At 57.3% G+C, this 23,059-nt stretch overlaps 1 protein-coding gene across 3 annotated transcripts; it reads left to right on the top strand.

Annotated features, from left to right (window-relative positions):
• Positions 1-162: 162 nt before the first annotated feature.
• Positions 163-23,018, top strand: LOC120242536 (ATPase family AAA domain-containing protein 3). Of its 3 annotated transcripts, none has more exons than XM_039248337.1 (16): positions 164-475; positions 4,061-4,137; positions 4,974-5,075; positions 5,369-5,428; positions 6,007-6,076; positions 6,387-6,552; positions 6,712-6,781; positions 10,486-10,641; positions 11,299-11,355; positions 11,580-11,705; positions 11,903-12,027; positions 12,753-12,804; positions 13,134-13,204; positions 13,921-14,088; positions 15,435-15,543; positions 22,158-23,018. In XM_039248337.1, exons 1-16 carry the CDS (start codon positions 274-276, stop codon positions 22,320-22,322), a joined length of 1,776 nt encoding a protein of 591 aa, XP_039104268.1. In that variant the 5' UTR covers positions 164-273; the 3' UTR covers positions 22,323-23,018. The 3 variants fall into 3 exon arrangements, with proteins under 3 accessions (XP_039104270.1, XP_039104268.1, XP_039104269.1); XM_039248338.1 differs by lacking the exon at positions 164-475 and adding an exon at positions 1,794-1,821; XM_039248339.1 differs by lacking the exon at positions 22,158-23,018 and having other exon boundaries at positions 163-475; positions 13,921-14,035; positions 15,435-15,538.
• The last annotated feature ends 41 nt before the right edge of the window (positions 23,019-23,059 follow it).

Here is a 23,059-nt window from a genome sequence, read left to right as displayed (position 1 = left end):
TTTGTCCAGCCCCTCGACGGCCCACCCCCAGACAGATCTGATTTGAGCAATCGTGGCGGCGCCGCCGTTGACGTCATGGTAACCGCGGCCTATCCGAAGGCCACGTGGTACCTGGCCCTCCTGAGCTTCCGTCGTCTGGGCGGAAGGGGCGTTGCCGCGCCTGCGCAGGCGCTCTGACCACCGGCTGGCCCCGCGTGGAGGGTGCTCTAGTCCGCGCGCTTCTGCTCATCTTGGGCTCCGGTCGGCTGCTGCGACGCGCGGTGGTCGCGCGCCATGTCGTGGCTCTTCGGGATCAAGGGCCCTAAGGGCGAAGGCGCGGGGCCACCGCTGTCCCTGCCGCCAGCTCAGCCCGGGGGCGAGGGCGGCGGAGACCGCGGCGCGGGGGACCGGCCGGCGCCCAAGGACAAATGGAGCAACTTTGACCCGACGGGCCTGGAACGTGCAGCTAAGGCGGCACGAGAGCTGGAACATTCGCGTGAGTGAGGCGGCGAGGGTGGGGCCCTGGCTGGGGCGAGGGGCCAGGGAAGCTCGGAACTCCCAGCGAGCCAGGCCACCGAGCACCCGGGCATGCCGGCTCTTTGGGCGCATTTGGTTCCTCAGTCGTCTGAGTGGTCGAGCGGTAAGTGGCTGTCTGCAGTCCTGTTTGCCAGTTGAGAAAACTGGTCTAGGGGAATACATCTGGCCAAAGTCACCTTGGGTGCAGGGAGGCTGGGGATGCCATCGGCTTTGGCATCTTCCAAGCTGTCACGCGTCTTTCAGGTGAGGAAACCGGTGCAGGTGGAAGTTCCAGAAGTCACAGGTAGCAGGCGCTGGGGCCTCGTTACTGTAGAGCAGGGGCTCTTTACTCCTCTCGCTGCCTCCACGTGGCCAGATCGTGGCGGTGGTTAGCAGTTTTCCACTTGGGGAGGGAAGATCTCTTGAGGGCCGTTGGTTTTACGGGAAATAAAGCAGGTTTGTGCTTATTATTGGAAAGCATTAGCAGTCAGGCTCCGCTTGGTAGTCTTCCTGACTCTGGGCCCTCAAGGCACCAACATCGGCTGGACCTTCGCTAAGCTCACGTCTTTTCTCTCGCTTTTAATTTTTCTTGTTGGTTTAATGATTTGTTTTAGGATGTAATCTTAAGTGTTTGAGAAACTAGAACGTAGAAGACACACAGAATGAGTAGTGATTAAAGGAACATAACGGTTGTGAAATTTTTGCTTAAGCAGAGGTCCCCCCGTAATTTTTTTTTTTTTTAAAGTAGCTGTGTATGGAATCCACGGTATAAACAAGAGTCTGTCTGAGGAGTTAGAGGCCTGGCACTTTGTGGTTCAGTCCCTGCCCTTCTCCGAGGACTCCCAAGAAAATCCTGGTCCAGAGTCTCTGAGCCTGCCTGGCTCTCAGATCCCCAGAGGGACATTTATTTGAAACATGGATATTTGGGCTGGGACTAGGGCGGTCTGTTCCCTTAGGCCAAGCTGGAACACCGCCAGTCCCAGACTAGGTATGTTGAGTTTGCAAGGTAATTCTAGTTATCAGGTTGGGTTGAGAAACCCAGGTTGGGCTGGGCATCAAGACGCCTCAGATGATGACAGACTTTTGACACGTGACTCAATTGCTTGTTTTTGTTTTTGTTTTTCCCCTTAACATTTATTTTTTATTTTGAGAGACAGAGCATGAGCAGGGAAGGGGCAGAGAGAAAGGGAGACACAGGATCTGAAGCAGGCTCCAGGCTCTGAACTGTCAGCACAGAGCCCAACGTGGGGCTCGAACTCACGAACGGTGAGATTATGACCTGAGCCGAAGTCAACAGATGGACGCTCAACTGACTCAGCCACCCAGGTGCCCCAAATATTTTTAAAAAATTTTAAGCAATCTTTATACCTGATGGGGAACTTGAACTCACAGACCCGAGATCAGAAGTTGCATGCTTTTCCAGCTGAGCCAGCCTGGCACCCATCTGCTGCCTTTTTCTTCCTGCCATCCTTCCTGGCCGAACTACTGGCCAGGGGGAGAGGTTTTGCCCTGTCCGCCGCCTCCTGTCCCCAGACCCGCCCTTCCAGAGTGCTCTTTCCTCTGCCCGGCAGTCCCTCTGCAAATCCATCTTCTTGGCATTCCCTGTTCGTAGGCAGCAGCACTGGTGTGTGCTGAGCCTGTTCTTATAAGCTCACTGCTCCTCAGACAGACCAGGATGTCCTCAGCTGCTGCTTGTAGTGTGACTACCCGCCTGCTCTTTTCCTCTGGGCCCCGCCCCGTACTACCTCCCTCCCTAGGTCTCTAGGCCTTCCTTGGAGGCCAGAACAGCACATTTGGCCTTGAGCTCTCTGAGTGCTCCACTCCACACCATGAAGGTGGATGCATAGCAGAGCACCTTGCCTGTGACAGGTGCTAAATTATTGCTTTGGAATGCACGTTTTCTATGATGGGATGATTTCGAGGTGGTGAATTATTGTTGGTAGTGTTGGGATAATAGCTTGTGGTAAGAGGGGCACGTGGGTGCCAGGCACCGCTCTCTCGTTTTCCCCTTTCAAGAGTCAGTGGTGGGAGGTCTCTAATTGTCCGTGTTCAGGTGAGGTTAGCTGGCTGCCAAAGGTCATGCTGTGGGTAAAAAGGGCAGCTGGGACCTGGTCTCCAGGTTGTTGGCCTGTGGCACCCATATTCCCTGTCTGCTGCACCTCTGGTCAGAGTTCATTGTTAATTAAAGAGGCCCCTGTAGTCTCTTCATGCCGCGGCTTCGTGGCTTCCCAAGTTTACAGTGCAGGGTATGGGATCCTGGTGCCTTTGTGGTGCTTCTCCTCCGGGGCGGATCCTCAGATCTTCTGGGCCCCCAGTCACCAGGGACCCAGGGGAGAGCCTTGCGGCGAGGTCTGGAAGGCTGTGGCAGCCAGGTCCTGACTGTCTCTCAAGGCCCTTCCCAGGCTTAGGCACTGTAATCTTGCACCCCACATGTCATAGCAGGCCGTCCAGACACCAGGGCTTCTGTCACATCTGCCTAAATGTGTAGGTGTGTTGATGGACCAGCAAACAGAAATCATGCTCTAGTTGTGTGTCTGCTGCAGTCTGTGGGTGTTGGGGACTAGGGTCTGGACCTTACTTTAAAAGGTTCAAAAAGAAAGATGGTGGCAGCGTGTAAAGAAAGAGAAAACTAGGTGCATTACAGCATCGGGGAGCGAAGTTCACGGGATCCCACCTTCTTGTCATACTTTGACGTGTTAGGGTGGTTTTCATAGTAAAACATCGCACGTGGGAAACCTGTCATCACTGAAATATTTCATAAGCTGTATGCATGGGCTTTTTTGGCTGGGAGAGCTCCAGAAATTGTTTTTTTCCTTGGAACATCCAAATATTGATGGATGTGCCTTGCACCTTTTGAACAGAATATACACAGAAAACGCTTGTAATGTGTATGTTGATAACACAGGCCTGTGAAGAGCCATCATTCTGTGTGCATCAGCTTATTTCTAATTGTTTACTTCCCATTCATCTTACCACCTGCACGTGTAGATGAATAATAGATACCAGAAGCTTAAGAGAAGTCCACCTTCCACAAAAAATAAGACACTATAGTCGCAGGTAGCTTTTTGTTTCATTGGGAAGTGACTGCCACGTTGAATGTTCTGCTCTCAGCTAGTGTGGGACAGCCTTACTTTTTTTTTTCCTTTTGGTAAGAAGAGAGAGAGAGAATGTGTGTGCATGAGCGGGGGAGGGGCAGAAAGAGAGGAGGATAGAGGATCCAAAGTGTGGGGCTCGAACTCACAAACTGTGACATCATGACCTGAGCCGAAGTCAGACGCTTGACCCACTGAGCCCCCAGGTGCCCCAGGACAGCCTTTCTGATAGAGCCCTCCGTGATGTGACAGCTACTGGGGTACGAGACCTGGCACCCAGGGCTTTCTGTCACAGGGTAGAGCAGACACAGGTGATGAGAAGGGGGCACCAAGCAAGACCCAGTTGGGGAATGCGGGTGAGCACGCGTGTTTTGAGGTCGAGGTGAGCTGTGTTCTCCCCGAAAGCCCCTTGGCGTGCGCGAATGCTTGCCTGAGGTCCGAGCGTCCTGACCCTGCTCGCCCGCTCCCCACAGGACATGCCAAGGAGGCACTGAATCTTGCACAGATGCAGGAGCAGACCCTGCAGCTGGAGCAACAGTCCAAGCTCAAGGTGAGTAGTGGGCGTGGTGCCAGCGGAGGCAGGTCTCATGCTGGTGGAGGGAGGGCCGAGAAGGAGAATGCCCGTGGGCGGTGGGCACGGGACGGGAGCTTCAGGCGTCTCCTTCGCAGATTGGCCTCCCTGCCTGTGGTTAAGAGCAAGTAAGGAGAGGTCAAAGGTATGCTGGGCTTGTGGCCTGAGTTCTTGCAGCAGAACGACCCAGAGGGACTGGTGTAGGTGAGGACCGTCTGGTCTCTCCAGGGGAGAGCCTTAACCTGGTTTCTCTGCATCCAGCAGGATCTTTCCACTGAGCATGTAGCAGGCATAGCAAAGGCACTTGCTCTCCGTCGTTGGCTGTTGGAAAGTGTAGTCCAAAAGTAGCGAGCACGTGAGGGGCGCCTGGCGGCTCAGTCGGAAGAGCATACAACCCTTGATCTCAGGGTTGTGAGTTCAAACCCCACGCTGTGTATAGAGATTACTTAAAAGTAAAACCTTAAAAAAAATTGTGAGCATGTGACATAAGCCACCTTGCAAGCAGTGTAGGGGAGGGAGTGACAGGCATCCCAGGAGACTGGCTTGCTCCTTGGGACGCAGCCCTGTTCATTTTCCTGCCGCTGGGCAGACCTGGGAGTCTAGGTCCTCCTGAGCTGTGGGGCCTGTGCAGCTGGGAGCTGATGGGCCTGTGGGGTGCGGTCCAGGGAGCGTTTTCTAGAAGCAGCTCCCGCTCCAGTCCCAGCCCCTTTGGAGCCCACATGGGACGTGGGAGAGGGTTGTTGAGGCCTGAGCTCAAAGTCCTGAGCGGGAGGCCCCGGCGGCTCTGGGCTTGCAGCAGCTGGTGTGTTCTTTAGGAATATGAGGCTGCCGTGGAGCAGCTGAAGAGCGAACAGATCCGTGTGCAAGCTGAGGAAAGGAGGAAGACCCTGAGCGAGGAGACGCGGCAGCACCAGGCTGTAAGGGCCACATGGCCACGTAGGCATAGGGTGACAGGGGCGGGGAGCTTCCGGGACACACCATGGTCCCCACATTCAGTCCGGGTCTGTTATTGACCCATCGAGGCCTTGGGATGACCTCGTGCAAAAGCCCATGAATCCGTCCGCACTGGGTGTGATGGGGAGCACACGTGTCCAGGCGTGAGTGCTCGTTAAGAGCAGGCGGAGGTGGGTGGCTTGTCCGAGGACCCAGTGACGTCTGCATCCCAGCGTCTGCAGCTGAGCCGTGTTCACGCTGCCCTCTTCTTCCCCAGAGGGCCCAGTACCAGGACAAGCTGGCCCGGCAGCGCTACGAGGACCAGCTGAAGCAGCAGGTGAGCTGGGCACACTTGGTGAGAGGGGTGCCATCTCCTCCCCGAGAGCAGCTTGCGGGCCAGAGGTCAGGGCTGTTTTACCAGCGGTTGGGGCTGGGTCCCAGGGATGCACACGCATAGGACGCCCGGGGCCTCCAGGCTCTGGCTGCACTGGGGGGGGTTCTTCTGTGTGAGACCTGACTGGGGACCCGACAGGGACAAGTTCATGGGGAGGATGGTTTCCAAGCATTTGCGCCCGTGTGGCCTTATGGCTTTTAAATGTAACAGGAAGGACAGTGTTTGGAGGGCAGTTGGGAGTGGGCTGGGCCTGCCCTGTGGCGGAGCGACGCCAGAGCAGGAGCTCCCAAACCCGGCCCCTCGCTGTGCGGGTGTCCTGGCCGCTGTGCGGGGACGTGCGGGTGTCCCAGCTGGCCGGGATTCAAAGCTGCCTGCATCAGGCCCGGGGCCTCTTCCCAGAGAGGTCCAGAGCCCCTGTGGTGGTAGAAGCTTCCCCACTGGCTGGAGCAGCTGATCTCTTAGGTTGATGTTGATCTTTTCCTAATTTTGAAAGCTTTTCCCTTTCTCCTGTGGCTTCCTAGCAACTTCTCAATGAGGAGAACTTAAGGAAGCAGGAGGCGTCTGTGCAGAAGCAGGAGGCGATGCGGAGAGGTAAGTTGTCAGTTCTGCCTGGGGCTTTGTGGGGCTGTGCCGTGGGGCTGGCTCACCGGGACAGCGGCCTGTAGGCATAAATACGCTTCTCTTCAAGCACTTTGATCCCCAGTTAACATTCCTGAAACCTTGATAGGGGTTCTGCATTCCTTGGCCTTACTCAGGACTCTGTAGCAGAAGCCTAGGCGGGCCAGGCAGCCCTCAGGGTCTGACGTGGCTTGCCTCACCTGTGAGAAGGGTTGCCTGGGTCTTGATGGAAGGGTTAGGGGCCGCAGGCTGAGCACCCCTTTCTTGCCATGTCCCCGGACAGCCACCGTGGAACGGGAGATGGAACTTCGGCACAAGAATGAGATGCTGCGGGTAGAGGCCGAGGCGCGCGCCCGAGCCAAGGCCGAGCGTGAGAACGCGGACATTATTCGTGAGCAGATTCGCTTGAAGGCTGCCGAGCACCGCCAGACCATTCTGGAGTCCATCAGGTGAGGCCCAGTCCCCGGGAGGCCCTCAGTGGGCACACTGGCGGGAGGTGGGCTCTCTGTTTGGGTCCTCCTGTGTGTCTACCTTCAGAGCTCTTGCTCTTTCCCCAGCTAAGAGCCCAGATCCGTCCTCTCCTGGTCACGTTGCTGTTTTCTCTACAGGACAGCTGGCACCCTGTTTGGTGAAGGATTCCGTGCTTTCGTGACAGACTGGGACAAAGTGACAGCCACGGTAATAACTGCTGCCTTATCTTCCTGCTTGTGGCCTGCAGCAGGGTCTCAGCTGGGTCGTGTCCCTGCCTCCTGCCCGCGGTGAAGAAGCCTGGCCCTCAGCGGCAGGAAACGTGCCAGGCAGGTCCCTCCGGCTCGGCTCCCGTGAGAGCCGGGTGTGGTGCAGCCTCTGCGTGTGGGGCCCGGGGTGGGCTGTGCGCCCTTTGGGCCGGGAGATGCTGGAAGGGCGCTGGGGCTTCGGTTCCCCCCTTCCTCACAAGTGCCGCCCTCTGCAAAGCGTCACTGAAAATCTGCCTGGCGCCCTCTGGAGCAGGACTGGCCGAGACTGCAGGTGTTCTGGGAGGGCGGGGGAGGGGGGGCTGGAGGCCATGCTCCCCGGGGGGGGGGGGGGGGGGGGGGGGGGGGGGGGGGGAGGTCCCGCCCAGCATCCCCGCCCTGCAGCGGCCTAGGGCTCCAGGCACTAGCTCTCAAAGCTTTCAAAGCCCCGGGGTCTGTGCCCTGGGGCGGCTCCGCCCTCAAGGCAGAGGGGAGGGCGTTGGGTAGGACCGTTGCCCACCCTGCGCTGCCGTCCTTCGTGGTGTGACTCAGCTTCTGCTCACACGGTACTGAGCCCCCACAAAGGGGTGTGGCCCTGGCGGTCCTGCTGCGCTGGCTCCTGGAGCTCTTTCTGCAGGTGGTCAGAGTTTTGGCCTCGTTCTGGAGACTGTGGGGGGCGGTGGGGGGGGGTGACAGGTGAGGTCAGGCCATGCCTTGGGGAAAGCAGGAAGCAGGGACTGGACTGTCTGGGGACGGCCAGGACTCTCTGGTCAGGGAAACCTGAAGCTAGTCAGGCTGCCATTTCTTAAAATGGCCTCAGGAGGCTTCTAGCTCGGGTCGGGGACGGGGGGCAAACACGGGCTCCTGTCGCGCCCTTTCCCAAACATGCCTTGAGTAACGGTGGGATGGAACCTGCCATGGAACCTGCCGGAAGTGCTCAGCCCCCTGGGTTGTGCAGCCTGCAGCCCTGGGGGCTGGGTGAGCTGGGCAGTGCCTCTGGCTTCACAGCAGGGCCGCCCCACCACTCCCTGCCCCGCATAGGAAGCTGCTGGGCTGCAGCCTCCGGTGTTCTGGTGCAGACAGGGGGCTTCCTCTGGGCTCTGTCTTGCCCCCCTTGGGCACCCCTGCTCAGAGTGGGGTTCCTACGGGAGGGAGACCCAGCACGGGGTCTGGGCTGTGCCTTCCAGCGTGGAGCTGAGTGGGGGCAGCCATCCGGGCCTAGAGGGTAGAGCCGCTGCGGGCGTGGCTGCGGGCGTCTATGCCCCACCTGCGTGTTTGCCTCCCTCTCGACCCTCCTGCGCGTCCACCTTGCAGCCCTGTGCTGCTCGCTCACGTGGTGGCCTCCGTGCTGGCACACAGGAAGTGCTTAGTGCCTCTGTGGGCGCTGCACCAGGGACAGTGTCTAGGCTGAGTCTCAGTGTCCCTGCCCGTATCAGGGCTGGTCAGCATGCCATCGGTTAGTTGCTTAGTGGAACTAGTGGCTTTAGATTAACCTTGGAATTCATTTACCCTTGGAGTGAAGTTTACCTTTGTTATTGGAGGGTGTGGTCTACACTGCACGAGGCCAGGTCACCTCTCAGCTGCTGCGCTCAGTCAGCTCAGTCCTGCGCTGTTTCCGCTCACAGCTGCAAGTTACGGAGGGCAGCCTGGGTGGAGGTGCCTGACTCTCGGTTTTGGCTCAGGACATGATCTCACAGTTTCGTGAGTTCAAGCCTCACGTCGGGCTCTGTGCTCACAATGCAGTCTCCCTGGGCTTCTCTCTTTCTCCATCCCTCCTCTACTCACGCTGTTTCTGCCCCTCTAAATAGATAAGTTCCAAATCTTGGGAACTTGTTTACCAGCTTATGTCTGAATTTGGCCATTGGATGGTGAGCATTGCAGGGAATGGAGAGGCTAACGAACTGGCTAGAAAACCCGAGGTCCTGTCACTGGGATTTGTGAAAGCCATGGTGGCGTTCTGTCTCCTAGTAGCCCGTCTGCTGTCTTCCTCACAACACCCGCTCCTGCCTCCGTGGCACCACCTTGTCTGCGGCTGGCAGAGGCCCTTGGGGCTGGTTTGAGCAGAGCCCTAGCAAAGTAGTGAGAGCCTCTGAGTGAAGATCATGCAGTTTGCTTCCCCACCAGCCATGATGCTGCTCTGTTTTCGTTTTTTTTTTTTTTTAATAAAAGAAACTTTATTTAGTGTTCATTTTTGAGAGATGGGGTAGGGGCAGAGAGTGAGCAAGGGAGACACAGAATTCAAAGTAGGCTCCAGGCTCTGAGCTGTCGGCACAGAGCCTGATGTGGGGCTTGAACCCACAGACCATTAGATCATGACTTGAGCTGACGTTGGATACTTAGTTGACTGAACCACCGAGGTATTCCTTTATTTTTTATTTTTTAAAGTTTATTTATTTTGAGAGAGTGTGTGGGATGGGGGAGAGAGAATACCAAGCAGGCTCCATACTGTCAGCAAAGAGCCCAACCCCAGGCTTGAACTCACGGACCACGAGATAATGACCTGAGTAGAAGTTGGACACTTAACCGACTGAGCCACCCAGGCGCTCATCCTTGGAGTGTTTTAAAGTGAATGTATTCTGATTCCTCCTGTGGTCTGAGCCCCATGCACTCAGATCTCTCTAGATCTTTCCAGCTGCTCTAAATATCTGTGTTTGGGGGGTGCCTGGGTGGCTCAGTCAGTTAAGCGTCTGACTTCGGCTCAGGTCATGATCTCACCATTGGTGGGTTCGAGCCTCGCGTCAGGCTATGCTGACAGCCTGGATCCTGTTTCAGATTCTGTATCTCTCCCTCTCTTTCTCTCTCTGACCCTCCCATGTTCATGTTGTCTCTCTCTTTCTCAGAAATAAATATAAGATTAAAAAAATTTTTTTAAACGTCCGTATTTGGTGACTGAGTCTCCGATGTGCATCCTCATCCAGACTCCCAGTGTGGCCGGGGTGGTGCTGCAGGCTGGGCAGTTCTGGGCTGCCCACTGGCAGGCTCTGCGGCTGGGCATCCTGGCACATGAAGGAACCGGTGGGAAAATGCCCCTTGCGTTTACTTTCCAGACAAGCTGGGTAGACACGAGCAGAGGGGTGGTTGCTGGAGAAGGCTGGGCGACATCGAAGGTTGCAGGGTTCAGGAGCTGTCGGCTACCTTGGGGCCAGCCCAGCACCCCCCCACCCCCACCCCCGTCACAGGCACCTCAGGCCGTTGTTTCTGTCACTGCAGTTGCCATCTGGTCTCCTGGAACCTCATTCATGTCTCAGGGTCTCCGCTGTCCCTGTGGTGGCCAAGCTGCTGTTCTTACAGGAAGAGCTTCTAATTCCCAGGAGCCTCTCGGAGCTCTGGGTCACGTGCCCTGTGACTGTGGTCCCAGCACGTGTCTGTCCCCGGGAGCCTCAGGGCCCCTCAGTCTCTTCATGCTTGGGGCTCCCGTCACCGGGAAGTGCCCTGGTCTTGCTGGAATGCACTCTCCTGGAGCTTTGGGATAAAGGGCGCTTGCAGTCAGCTTTTTGGGATCTTTTCCTTCTGGAAGTATGTGCAGTCTCGTGTGATTGCGGATTTGGGCTTGGGGCTGCTCCTGTATGACCCTGTCGTCACCAGCCCCGGATGGGATGAGGATGGCTCGTTGCTGACTGCGGAGCAGCACAGCCCAGATGGCGCCACTCACCTTCTGCCCTGCTCTAGGTGGCGGGGCTCACACTGCTGGCCATGGGGGTCTACTCTGCCAAGAACGCCACGTCGGTCGCTGGACGGTACATCGAGGCCCGGCTGGGGAAGCCGTCCCTGGTGAGGGAGACGTCCCGCATCACGGTGCTTGAGGCCCTGAGGCACCCCGTGCAGGTGATCATGGGTGTGTCCTGCCCGGTTCCTTCTGGCGTTTCAGCCACATTGTGAACACGTGTCTTCATTTTCCCCTCTTTACCCAAACACTGTTCGTTCTTTCCTGCACGTTGGATTTGCTTGTGGCTTTTTCCTCCTTGATGCTCTCCTGGGGGCCTGTCCACATCAGCACTGGGGAGACCCTTGCCCTGGTTTGTCAGTTGCTTTTATTTGTCTATTGATGTGACTGTTTTCCCCGGGTAGATTTTGGGTCAAAATCCTAGGCCACCTGCCTGCCATCATCCTAGAGGGAAGTTGCTGGAAGTAGCACCATGCCAGCTTCCTTCCCCAAGGGGACCCAGGCTTCCTTCCTGGCTCGGTGTCACTCCTGTCGCATGTGCTCCTAAGGGCTATGGCTGGATCTCCCTGGCAGTTGCCCACACGCTGTGGATAACTGCGAAAATAAAGGTCAATAAGGAACCTGTAAGTTGCCTGACCCAGCCGCACAGTCGGCTCTGTGTGCCAGCCTTGTAGGGTGAGGCCCAGTGCCGTGTGCCCTAGCCCGAGGGGTGCCACGGCAGTTCTGTTTCTGTGCAGCAGCCTAGCTGCTCTCGGTGCCCCTGGCTGTGTCGTGGGCTCTGCAGATGACCCTGACTGTCCCCCGTGTCCCCCCTGTAGGTCAGCAGGCGCCTCCTCAGTAAGCCCCAGGACGCACTGGAGGGCGTCGTCCTCAGTGTAAGTGGTGCTGCCCCTGGGGGCCGGGACAGGTGTCGGGGTGGGAGGTGCCCTTCTGCCCAAGGAGCTTTTTTCCTGCAGGATTGGGCTGCTTTTTTTCCCTAAAGTAGAATTTGCGGCCTGCAGCCCATCCTGGGATAAGCTGCTTCCTAGGGCCAACCCAGAGGCTCAGGAAGCGCACGCTGGCCGCAGAGCGGCCCCCAAATTGCCCGGTTCCCTGGCAGCCCGGCCTGGAGGCACGCGTGCGAGACATTGCCATCGCAACGAGGAACACCAAGAAGAACCGGAGCCTCTACAGGAACATACTGATGTACGGGCCTCCCGGCACCGGCAAGACCCTGTTTGCCAAGGTGAGGCCACACGGCTGCACAGGTGTGTGGGGCGCTGTGCTGCGGCTCTTGGGGTGGGCGCAGGGCATCAGGAGCCACATGCGGAGGCAGCTTTCCAGGTGAGGGGCACCCCCGGGGATGCTGGGCAGTGGCGGCCGAGCGCGCTCTGTGCGGGCTTTGAGGACGAGAGTAAACACGCTTTGCCGTTTCTTGCCCAGAAACTCGCGCTGCACTCGGGCATGGACTACGCCATCATGACCGGCGGGGATGTGGCCCCAATGGGGCGGGATGGCGTGACTGCTGTGCACAAGGTCTTTGACTGGGCCAGCACCAGCCGACGAGGGTGAGCTGGGCCCCTTCTGGGGTGGCCCCCGTGCACAGGTGCTGGCATGGCCTGGGCTCCTGGCACCCCCAGGCTACAGATGGCTTAGGGCGGGTGGCGTCAGTACCTTTCCCTTCAGTCTGTCCCTGTGGTTGTGCACGAGGCTCTGTGGTCTGCAGCACTCGGGGGTGGTGGGGTCTGAGGGAGAAATTCACCCCAAGTATACATTCCTGGTGGCCTGTGCTTGTCGCAGGAGCCTCTGACTTTAAAGAGGGACGCCTGGGTGGCTCAGTCTGTTAAACATCCGATTTTGGCTCAGGTCATGATCTTCCAGCTTGTAATTTCGAGCCCCCATGTCGGGCTCTGTGCTGACAGCTCAGAGCCTGGAGCCTGCTTTGGATTCCGTGTCTCCTGTCTCTGCTCCTCCCCTGCTCGCGCTATGTCTCTTCTCTGTCTCTCAAAAATAAATAAATGTTTAAAAAAATTTAAAAAGTAAAACCCAACACTGAAGATGAGAGGCTGCCAGCACCAGTATTTAATTTGGTGCCAAATTAGCATATTTGGCACAATCCGGTCGCTTTCCCGCTGTGCTGGCACTCGGCGCGCCCCTGTTGGGTCTGGAGTCCCAAACGCTGCTCGGAGCAGCCTTTGCTTTGGGTTTGGTTTCTGCGTGCTCAGCACCTTCGCGTTCCGGCCGGGCAGCCCTTACCCACCCTCATTCAGTCCTAAATCCCCTCCCCTCACAGCCTCCTGCTCTTTGTGGATGAAGCGGACGCCTTCCTCAGGAAGCGAGCGACTGTGAGTATTCTGGAGGCTTCTGTTTGGCCTGCTGGGCCCAGCTGGCCATAGGTGAGCGGTCAGGGGTGGCGTGTCCAGCGGCCGCATCTGTGCTCTGTGGGGAGGCTGCTGTTCCCTCCTGAGTCTGATCCACACCTCGTCCCTAGCTGCACTTTCTTCATAAATTTGGCCTGAAAAGCAGGAGTCGAACATGTGGTGTTTTTAGAGTCTTTTCTAGAAGTTCAGTGTTGTGGAGACACTGGCTCCTGTGGCTCCTGGAGGGATGGAGCGGGGCCTGTGCTTAGCTTCCCCCTGGAGGCCTTTGCCTGATGCCGGAACTTTTTCTGCAGGAGAAGATAAGCGAGGACCTCAGGGCCACCCTGAATGCATTCCTGCACCGGACAGGGCAGCACAGCAGCAAGTGAGGGCCACCCGCTGGTGCGAGGCCCCTTCACAGAGGGAAACTGAGGCTCACAGGGCTGCCGTGGGGCAGGGAGGGCCCAGGGCAAGGGGAAGGGCCAGTGGGGGTGCAAGGGGGTGTCTGGAGCCCGCTGAGAAGACGCGCTGGGGTCTCAGGAGGGCCGGGGCAGCAGGTCCTCAGCCGTAGGTCGCTGCGCTGTCTCTGGCTGCCCTCCCGTGATGGGCCGTCAGGACAGTCACCCCATGACTAGGTGCCCTTGGAAAGGGCTCACTCCTTACAGGTCCCCTAATCTTGCTCTCCTCCATTGTCAGGGCCCCTCAAGTCTGTGCCCACTGGTCATGGCGGGGGGGTGGGAGAGGCACCTAGTCTTGCCTGCCGTGGCTGTTGCCAGCAGAGACCCTGCCCCTGCTCAGACCCCTAGGACTCTGGTCTGGTACCTGCTTAGTTGGTGCTTCTGCTCAGCCAGCTAAAGGGGGCAGAGATCTGTGCTGTCCCTGTTCTCCCTGCACACAGCCAGGCTTACACGGCCACCCTGTTGGGCTGGCCCGTCGGTCAGAGAAGTGTTGGAGGGATGGGTGGCAGAGAGCAATGTTGGGTCTGGGTTTTTGAGGGTTAAAAAGGTTCCAGATTCTGTTAGAAAACAGTCCTGTGTGGGTTTAAGAGACCGCCTGTCCCAGGGCAAGCCCCTCAGCCCCTGCTGTCTCTGCTGGCTTCAGGTTCATGCTGGTCCTGGCCAGCAACCAGCCTGAGCAGTTTGACTGGGCCGTCAACGACCGCATCGATGAGATGGTCCGCTTCGATCTGCCGCAGCGGGAAGAGCGGGAACGCCTGGTGAGGATGTATTTTGACAAGTATGTTCTGAAGCCAGCCACAGAAGGAAAGCAGTAAGTGTTCTGATGGCCTGGGCACGTGGGGCCCTCTGTACCCCACCAGCTTCTGGCCCAGGTGCTGCGCCCCAGTCCTAACCCTGTGGTTTCACCTGGGGCTCAGGTGTGCTCACCCGCTGGCCCCGTGCCTCTGTCCTGCTCTTTGCCAGGTTTTTGACTCAGTGGCCAATCGTCACAAACTAGCACCTCCATCTTTTCCTGCCAGGTGAAGTGTCTTTTAACAATTTGGGGCCTTTGAGGGATCCAGGCTGCACTCCTGCCCTGGGCAGTGCGGGGCTGTGATGGTGGTTGCCAGACCTTGGCTGAGCTTTGCTCGCTGAGGCTGTTGTGGCCGTCTGCTGGGGGTGGACTCACTCATGGTCACTGCTCACCCTGACTCCCAGGAGCCTGGGGCTCCTCACCAGCGCGCAGCAAGGCCCCCGTTCTGCAGAAGTCACCAGGCGATGGGGGAGCCCTCCACATCCTGTTCAGGCCACCCTCTCCCTCACCGCTTTCTGTCCAAAGTGCTCCAGATACGCGAAGGCTGGTCTATTTTTAACCAGCTCCAGGGAGACAGATCTCACAGCAGCACTGACCTGAATCCTTCCTGTCGCTGCTGGCACTGAGAGCCGTCTTCTGTTCCAGGGCGGGCATGGCCTGCGCCTACAGCAGCTGTCCCTCTGCCCCCTTGAATTCCATTATCTGGGCCTCCTTTCTCCTTTGCGCCCAGATGGCCCCAGTACCCCCCACCCTCCTCAAGATCCATTCTAGCCTAACACCGAATGTGGTTTGAGTTCCTGAGACCTTTTGTGCCATGAGTGTTTGAATGACTCTCCTGGGTCTTCAGCCAGACCTGACTGGGAAGGGGTCCACACATGAGCGAGAGGGGTGATAGGCCGCTCTACTCTGGAAGTGTTGGCTTTTCTCCCTTTGATTTCCCACGTGCTTCCTATGCCTGACAGGGTGCGAGCTGCTGTGTCGCTGGTCTGGGCGCTGCGGGAGGTCTGAGTGAGAAGGACGTGGTCCCCGTGCCCAGGCGTGCTGGTGGCGTTGTGAATGCCAAGAGCCCCTCCATTTTGGCACATCCGGACCAGCCCTCAGCTGTCTCTGGAGTGCGTCATGCACTGCTGTCCATACACGGCCCCGACATGGCCCCCATCCAGGCTCCAGAAGGAAGGGAGGTGCCCGGCAGGGTAGAAAGGACCGGTACCAAGAGCAGATGTAGGGATTCCCAGTACAGGCTCCCGCCCCTGGAGGATAGCCAGCCTTCCTTTCACGTAGGAGCCAAGGGGCCACCCTCGACCCCCAGTCGCCCTGGGTCCCTGAGGCACCCGGGGCATCACGTGGGCATTGCTCTTTCCCAGGCGCCTGAAGCTGGCTCAGTTTGACTACGGGAAGAAGTGCTCGGAGATTGCGCACCTGACGGAGGGCATGTCGGGCCGGGAGATCTCCCAGCTCGCGGTGGCATGGCAGGTGAGCTGCGGACGTGCACCCTGCAGGCGTGAGCCCAGCCTGTTGGGAAGCACGGAGTCATTTGAAGTGGCAGGTGCGGGCTTTCCTCCCCCAGGGTGTTCCTGTTGAAGGATTTTCTGCACACAGATGTCATGATCTGCCTGCCCTACCTTCCAGTCATGACCTGCTTCTGTCCCTGCTGCAGGGAAGGCATGGAGAGGTGTCATTGTCATTGTGGTTTTGGTGCAAATCAGGGCTCTGAAATCAGTTGGGGTTCCCTGGAAATGAGCCAATTGTCACATCAGCATCAAGGTCCCACAGGCTCCGGCTCAGGAACCACTGGAGTCGGACATGGTCTCCAGCCCCTCATGTTTGGGGCAGGTGACTCTGCAGACGGTTGGGAGTCCCACAGGGGCATCTGGAATGTCCCGTAAGTGGTCTGTGAGCCCATCGCACGGCACACGAGATGAACCAGGGTGTGAATCTGATCTGATCAGGGCCGGACGGAGGCGCTGGTGTTGAGGACACTGTCTGCTCCTCACGTAATCGGGTTTGCTGCGGGGTCTCGAGGACTGTAGAGAATGCAGGTGGACTTTAGCCTTGTGCTGTGACCCAGGGCACACAGCCCGGAGTGGTTCTTGTCATTCGCCAATTTCCACTTTCTCCTACGAAGTGTCCACAAGCCTCCCATCCAGTGCAGGGGTCCAGTTGACCCCCAGGAGCCGTGGGTGCGGCCATCCAGAAAGCATTTGCAGCTTGGCGATTGCTGAGGAGAAAAGCCTTATCGGGTGGAGGGTGCTCAGTGCTCTGGTCTGCAGCCAGCCCTTGGCTTTGTGCCGCCATCACTGCCTCCTCGGGGCCTGCAGTCAAACTTGGGGCTATGTGACAGTCTGATTTGTGTGACCGTGCTTTTAAATGAATGTATGTTTTGTGGGTTAAACAGATATCTACTGTGATTTGAACCTGGTGGCTTGGACACACGGGCCTGTGTTAGAAGGAGCCGGGTTGTGCCTCGCGCCAGGCTGTAAACTCTGCCCCTGCGCGTGCTCGGGCGGCTGGGTGTTCTGCTCCAGCCTCCTCACCCAGGACGCAGGCCTGACGAGCGTGGTTCCGTTCACGCAACCAGCAGAGGGGAGCATAGGATGTGTGTCAGCTTGGGCTGCTGTGACAGTGCCACAGGCCGGGGGCTTAAACGTAGACATGTATTTCTCAAGCCTCTGAAGGCGGGAAGCCCCTGACAAGGGTGCCAGTATGGCGGGGTTCTGACGGTGGCTGCCTTTCTGCCTTTCAGACCCTTGTTTTCTCGCTGTGTCCTCCTGTGGCAGAAAGAGCTCTGGTGTATGGGGATACTGGTCCCCTAGGACCGGGGCCTCACCCCTACGGCCTCTTCTAACACTGATTACTTCCTTAGAGGCCCCACCTCCAAGTACAGCTGCTCTGGGGTTCAGGGCTTCCCCCTACGAACATGGCGACGCATTCAGTCCCTGACTAGGAACCGTGCCCTGCAGTCCATCCTCCGTGTTTCCACCAAGAACCCGCATGCCTCCCTTCTCTTTACATCACATGTCACCTGCCCAAATGAGGTGACAGGTCTGCTGCGTGCCTGGTGGCTGGAGGGCTGGGGACTATCAGACCCCTGACTGCTGTAGGAGGCAGTGAGTAGATGGCCTGAAGCCCACAGAGTGCCATCGCTGGGGGACCTGGTGCCCCACTGGGTGCGTCCAGTCACTGACCAGGCAGCCCAGCCCAAGATGAGTCTAGCAGTCCTGTCTTCCTCATCGGAGAGGAGAGTGAGGTGCGGAGACGAAGAGCCAGCGTGCTGTGTGCATCGGCGTCTGGGAGGGGTGTGCTGGCCTCACCCATGCGCGCCCTGGGGTGGCCTTCCCCTCCTGCCCTCTGGGGCTCAAGCTGCTTGTTGGGCTTGTTCCTGCACGCCTCCCCCTCCTTCCAGGCTGGACTTGTTCCCTGAAGCCCACGTTGCTTGTATTTGTTTTGTAAGAGAGGGCAATAGCAGGGGGGAGGGGCAGAGGGAGAGTCTCCAGCAGGGTCCACGCCCAGTGCGGAGCCTGGCCGAGGGCTCAGTCCCACGACCCTGAGACTGTGGCCTTAGCCTAAACCAGGCGCCCCCGCCCGTATGATGGTTGGTTTGTCGGTGGGGTCCGGGCTGCCTCTTAGCACCCTGGAGTCACTGGCATGCAAATTCGCTGCCTTTTTTTTTGTTGTTGTTAGCCAAAATAACCAAAATTTTTAGGTGCATGGCTCAGTGGTATTAAGCACATTGGCATTGCTGTGCAGACAGCGCACCGTCAGTTTCCAGAGTATTTTCACGTTCCCAAGCTGAAATGCCATCCCGTGAGACCCTAACCCCAACCCTCTCCCTGGTCCGTGGCGGCCGCCCCCCCACTCTCTGTGACGGTGACTGCTCTAGATCCCCCGTGTGAGTGGACTCACGCAGGATTTGCCTTTTTGTGATGGACTGACGTCCCTCAGCGTGATGTCTCGAGCTCCGTCCGTGCAGGGTGGGTGCTGGCGTTCACCCAGTGCACAGGCCTCATTCTGTTCACCATCCACCCACCGAGAGGACACTGGGTGACTTCGCCTCTCGTCTGCTGTGAGCAGTAGTGCTGGGAACACGGGTGTGCGGGGTCTCTGTGAAGCGTACACCCCGAAGTGGAATTCTCGGATCATGAGGAGCTGCCGTGCCGTTTTCGGTGGCCGCCAGCTGTGCCCGCGAGCGCCCGTCCCCCGCCCGCCCACCAGCACTTGTGTTTCCGGAGTTTGGATGGCAGCCATCTTGGTGGATGTGAAATGTCTCCTTGCCACGTGAATTGCATTTCCCTGATGGCTAGTGACGGTGAGCCGCCTCTGTGCTTTCCTGCCGGGCATGTGTCTTCTTGGGAAAGTGTCCATTCACGTCCTTTGTCCAGGTTTGAACTGGGTTTTTTGTTGAGTTTTAGTAGTTGTTTTTGTATTCTGGACGCTAACCTTTTATCAGCTATGTGATTTACAAAGATTTCCTGCCCTTTGGTGGGTTGCCTTTTTCTTTTTCTTTTTAACCATCAATTGTGCCCTTTGGTGCACACAAGCTTTTAATTTTGACAAAGTCCAGTTTGTCACCTGTGCTGGCCGTGTTGTAGCCAAGAAATCATCACTAAATCCAGTGTCTGCAAGCTTCCCCCCGCGCTTTCTTCTAGTAGTTTATACTTTGCGATCTTACATTGAAGTATTTGATTCATTTGGAGTTAAATTTTGTCTGTGGTGTTAGTTAGGGGTCCAACTTCATGTGGACGTCCAGTGTTCCCAGCAGCATTTGTTGAGGACTGTCCTCTCCCCGGTAAATGGTCTCAGCGTCCTTGTTGGAAACCATCCCCCCCCCCCCCTCATGTGAAGATTTCTTTTTGGGCTCTCAGTTCTGTTCCTTCTGTCTAAATTTAGTGTATTTATTTATTTTGAGAGAGGGTGCACGTGAGCGGGGGCGGGTGGGGGGAGGCCCGGGGAGGCAAGAGAGAATCCCAAGCAGGTTCTGCACTGTCCGCGCACAGCCCGAGGCGGAGCTCAGACCCATGAACTGGTGAGATCATGACCTGAGCTGAAATCAAGAGTCAGATGCCCAACCAGCTGAGTAAGCTGGGTGCCCCTTAGTAGATTTTAAAATCAGGAAATGTGAGACCTGAAAATCTGTTCTTATCCAAGACTGTTTTGGCTCTTTGGCCTCCCTTGAGATTCTATATGAATTTCAGGATGGATTTTGATTTCTGCCAAAAACACCATTGGGATTTCCGACAGGGGTCGCAGTGACCGTAGGTCACTTTGGGGAGGTAGTACTGCCATAGGACGGTCACGACACATGAACGCACGTGTATTTCTAATTTTGGTATCTTTTTTTTTTTTTGATGTTCATTTTTGAGAGAGCGAGACAGAGAGAGAGACTGGTGGAGGGGCAGAGGGAGAGGGAGACAGAATCTGAAGGAGCTCCAGGCTCTGAGCTGTCAGCACAGAGCCCGACGCGGGGCCCGAACCCAAGACCTGTGAGCCGAAGTCAGATGCTTAACTGCCCGAGCCCCCAGGTGTCCCTAGTGTTTTGTGGTTCTTGGCATACCCATTTTTTGGCTTTCTTGGTTAAGTTAGTGTCCTGCACATTTTATTCTTTCTGGTTCTGTTGTAAATGGAATTTTCTTAATTTCCTTTACAGATTGTTATTATGACATAGAAAGAAATGGCTTTTGTGTGTTAATTTTGTATCCTACAAACTTCCTGAATTTTAACCACTTCTGGGGAGATCTTTAGGAATTACTACATAGGAGATTATATCATCTTCAAACAGATCCTTTTACTTCTTCCGTGCCAAACTGGATCCTTTTGATTTCTTCTTGCCTGATGCCTCTGGCAGGGCCCCCAGCGCTGTGTTGAACAGAAGTGGTGAGTGCGCTGGTCTCGTTCAGACCTCAGCAGAAAAACTCAGTCTTTTACCATTAATCATGTTTGCTGTGGGTTTTTCGTATATGACCTTTAGGCCATTAAGGAGATTTTTCTCTGTTCCTAGTTTATTGAGTGCTCTCACCCAGGAAGGGGGTTGAATATTACCGGATGTTGCTTCTGCATCAGTCAAGGTGATCGTGTGGTGGTACCCAGTCTCTCGTGTTGGGTCGGCCATGCGTTCCCGGAGCAAATCTCCTTAAATGCTACTGAACTTGGTTTGCAAGTATTTTATTGAAGAATTTTGTATCCATATTCATGGAGGGTATTGGTCTGTAGTTTTATTGTGGTATTTTTATCTGCTTTTACCATCAAGGTTATGCTGGCCTCAGAATGAGTTAGGAAGTTTCCTTCCTCTTTGGGTTTTTGGCCGAGTGAGAAGGATCGGTTCTGTCAGCGTTGGGCAGAATTAACTGGTGAGGCCATCGAGTCTAGGACTTGCCTTTTTTTTTTTTTAAAAGACGGTTCCTGTTTCAGTCACTCCAAGCGTGGAGCCTCCCCCACCGGGTAGGACCCTCTCACGAGGCGCAGTTGCCACATCACTGTGGACTCCACCTCGGACTTCATCTTTTCCTGGACCCCATCCAGAGTCCCCCGTCTCTTTCAGTTGCCCTGTGTCCTCAGGCTCCTCTGGGCTGTGACAGCTCCCGGATTTCCCTTGTTACCGGTGACCCTGGCAGTTCTGAGGAGTGCTGGTCACGTGCTACGTAGATGGTCCTTCTGATGTTTTTCCCTGATGTTTTTTAGACTGAGATTGTGGGTTTGGGGAGAAGACTCCCGCGATGAGGTATCCTGGTCGTGTGCGGTCTGCGGGCACCTAACATCACACAGCATCACAGGGATGTGGGCCTGGTTAGCGTGGTGGCCGCCAGGCTCCTACATGGCAGGCTCCCTGGTGTCCCTGCCCCCCCCATACCTGGAAGCCCACCACCACCAAGTGCAGCCATCCATCGGCGGCGGCCCAGCCCCCGTTGAGCAGCTCAGATTCTACAAGGGGCTGCTGCGCTCCCCTGCCTTCCCATCAGGGGAGCTTCCAACCACTTCCATGCCCGACCCACGTGGGCCCCCGGGCTGGTGTGCTCCCCTGGGAATCCCCTCCCGCCTCTCCTCCACTGCTCTTCTGGGCATGTGTCCCCCTTGCAGCCCCCTCTCTCCGTGGTTGGGTACTGGGTGTGAACAGAGTGACCAGTCATCTCGCATGGCGGGAACTTTCTCAGTGCCCAACATGGGCTGAGGCCACTCAGCTGGAGATAGAGGTGACCTGCCCTGGCCCCCTGCCTGGCAAACACTGAGGCCTTTCTCCCAGCAGCCTCAGAGTGACAGGCTGGGTGATAGGAAGCGGGTGAGACAGTGAGTCATCTGGGAGGGGTGGCAGCCTGGCCATAGGGGACCTGCCTGGTGGCCGAGGTACTAGGACCACCCTGGGGCCTGATCTGATTAGCACCAGCATCTGATTTGGTGCCTCCAGCCATGTTCATGGCCAGGTTTGGGGCTGGGGATCCCGGGGCAGGGGGACTCTGAAAGAGGCAGGGCCTGGTGTGCTTCCGGGGCGGCTGGGCCTGGTGGGATACTCTGACCAGGTTGGAATTGCTGGGGGCTCCTGGGGAGCTCTCTGCCTAGGGTCCCTGTCCCCAGTGGCCTGTGTGCCCCAGCCCTGAAGCCAGCTCTGCGGGGGGGGCTGCTGAGCTGCCTCCTGACTGCTAGCCTCGGACTTTATATTTTCAGAAAGTCATTGAGAAACTCAGTGATGTGGGAATGTAGCCCTGGTGCCAGCTGGGGTTGTGGGCAGGGATGGCGGCTGCCCTGGCTGCCGGCTCACTTGTGAGCATGCACGTGTGTGTGGGCACACTTGCACGCACAGCGAAGGGAGGCATGTGCTGTGGTCCTGTCGGCACTTGTGTGTTCCGCTGAGACTGAGCACAGGCCCAAGGTAGAGGGCAGTGCACTTGGCCCCCACCCCATAGGAGGCCTTCAGGTTCTGGAGGGCATCCAAGTGGAGAGCTCCTAGGTGGGGCTGCCTCTCCCTGGGTCTGGCCCTGGCCTGCAGGGTGGACGGCTTCTAGTGAACGGTGGGCTCCGAAAGCCTGAGGCCGGGAGACCCTTTTCCCCTCAGGCAGCCCCTCTGCACGCCCCACATCAGTATTCTCTCTCCCTGCCAGGCCATGGCGTATGCCTCCGAGGATGGTGTCCTCACAGAGGCCATGATGGATGCCCGGGTCCAAGATGCCATCCAGCAGCACCAGCAGAAGATGCAGTGGCTGAAGGCTGAGGGAGTCAGGCCTGAGGGAGCCCAGCCCCTGCTCCCAAGTACACAGGCTGCATGAACTGGCCCTGGATACCTGGGGCACACAGGCCAGATGGCTTTGCCAAGAAGCCCCAAGATGCCCACTTGTCCCTGTGGCGGGCCTACACAGCCGCCCACCTCAGCAGTTTTAAGTATTTCTCCAGGCAGGCCCAGGACAGCATTAAAGGCCTCTGGTTGGGACCAGCCGCAGCTATGGCTCCTCTGTGCTAGGCTGGGGCCGCCCCCTCCCCCCCAGGACACTACTGGGAATTGAGAGTCTCCAAGCCATGCTGAGTGGGGGAGAAGGCACTGCCTCCGTGCCCAGGGACAGTTTGCAAGCTGGTGAAGCTATGGCCACCTGCTGCATCTGTGACCAGCAGTAGACGGGGCCTGGCTGAGGGAGAGCTGGGCATGCGGAGGGGCCCGACCTTGCCTAGCCCCACCCGGCAGGTGAGGGGTGCGCAGAGTAGGCTGCTGTGCTGCCTGGGGGTAGTTCCCCCCCCCCCCCCGTACCAGGGAGGGGGACATGCCCTGCACACATCTGCCTGTGATACACCCAGGGGGTAAGAACAGCTGCCAGCAACAGGTGGGGGTGCCTACGAGGCCCAAGACCCACTGGCCAGGACCACTCGGTGCCAGGGGGCTGCCCTAGTCCACAGGATGTGCAGCCCTCCCTCCACTGGAGTGGGGGTCTTTTTATCCAGAATCCAATAAAAACTGACAGGATACCTCACAATGTGTGTATCTCATGCCTGATTTCAACGGGCAGGGGCTTAA

The sequence above is a fragment of the Hyaena hyaena genome, unplaced genomic scaffold, assembly GCF_003009895.1.
Source record: "Hyaena hyaena isolate Hyena2069 unplaced genomic scaffold, ASM300989v1 scaffold_308, whole genome shotgun sequence".
Taxonomy (NCBI): domain Eukaryota; kingdom Metazoa; phylum Chordata; class Mammalia; order Carnivora; family Hyaenidae; genus Hyaena; species Hyaena hyaena.
The sequence above is the reverse complement of the archived record's forward strand: the minus strand, read 5'-3'. Positions and strand labels throughout refer to the sequence as shown.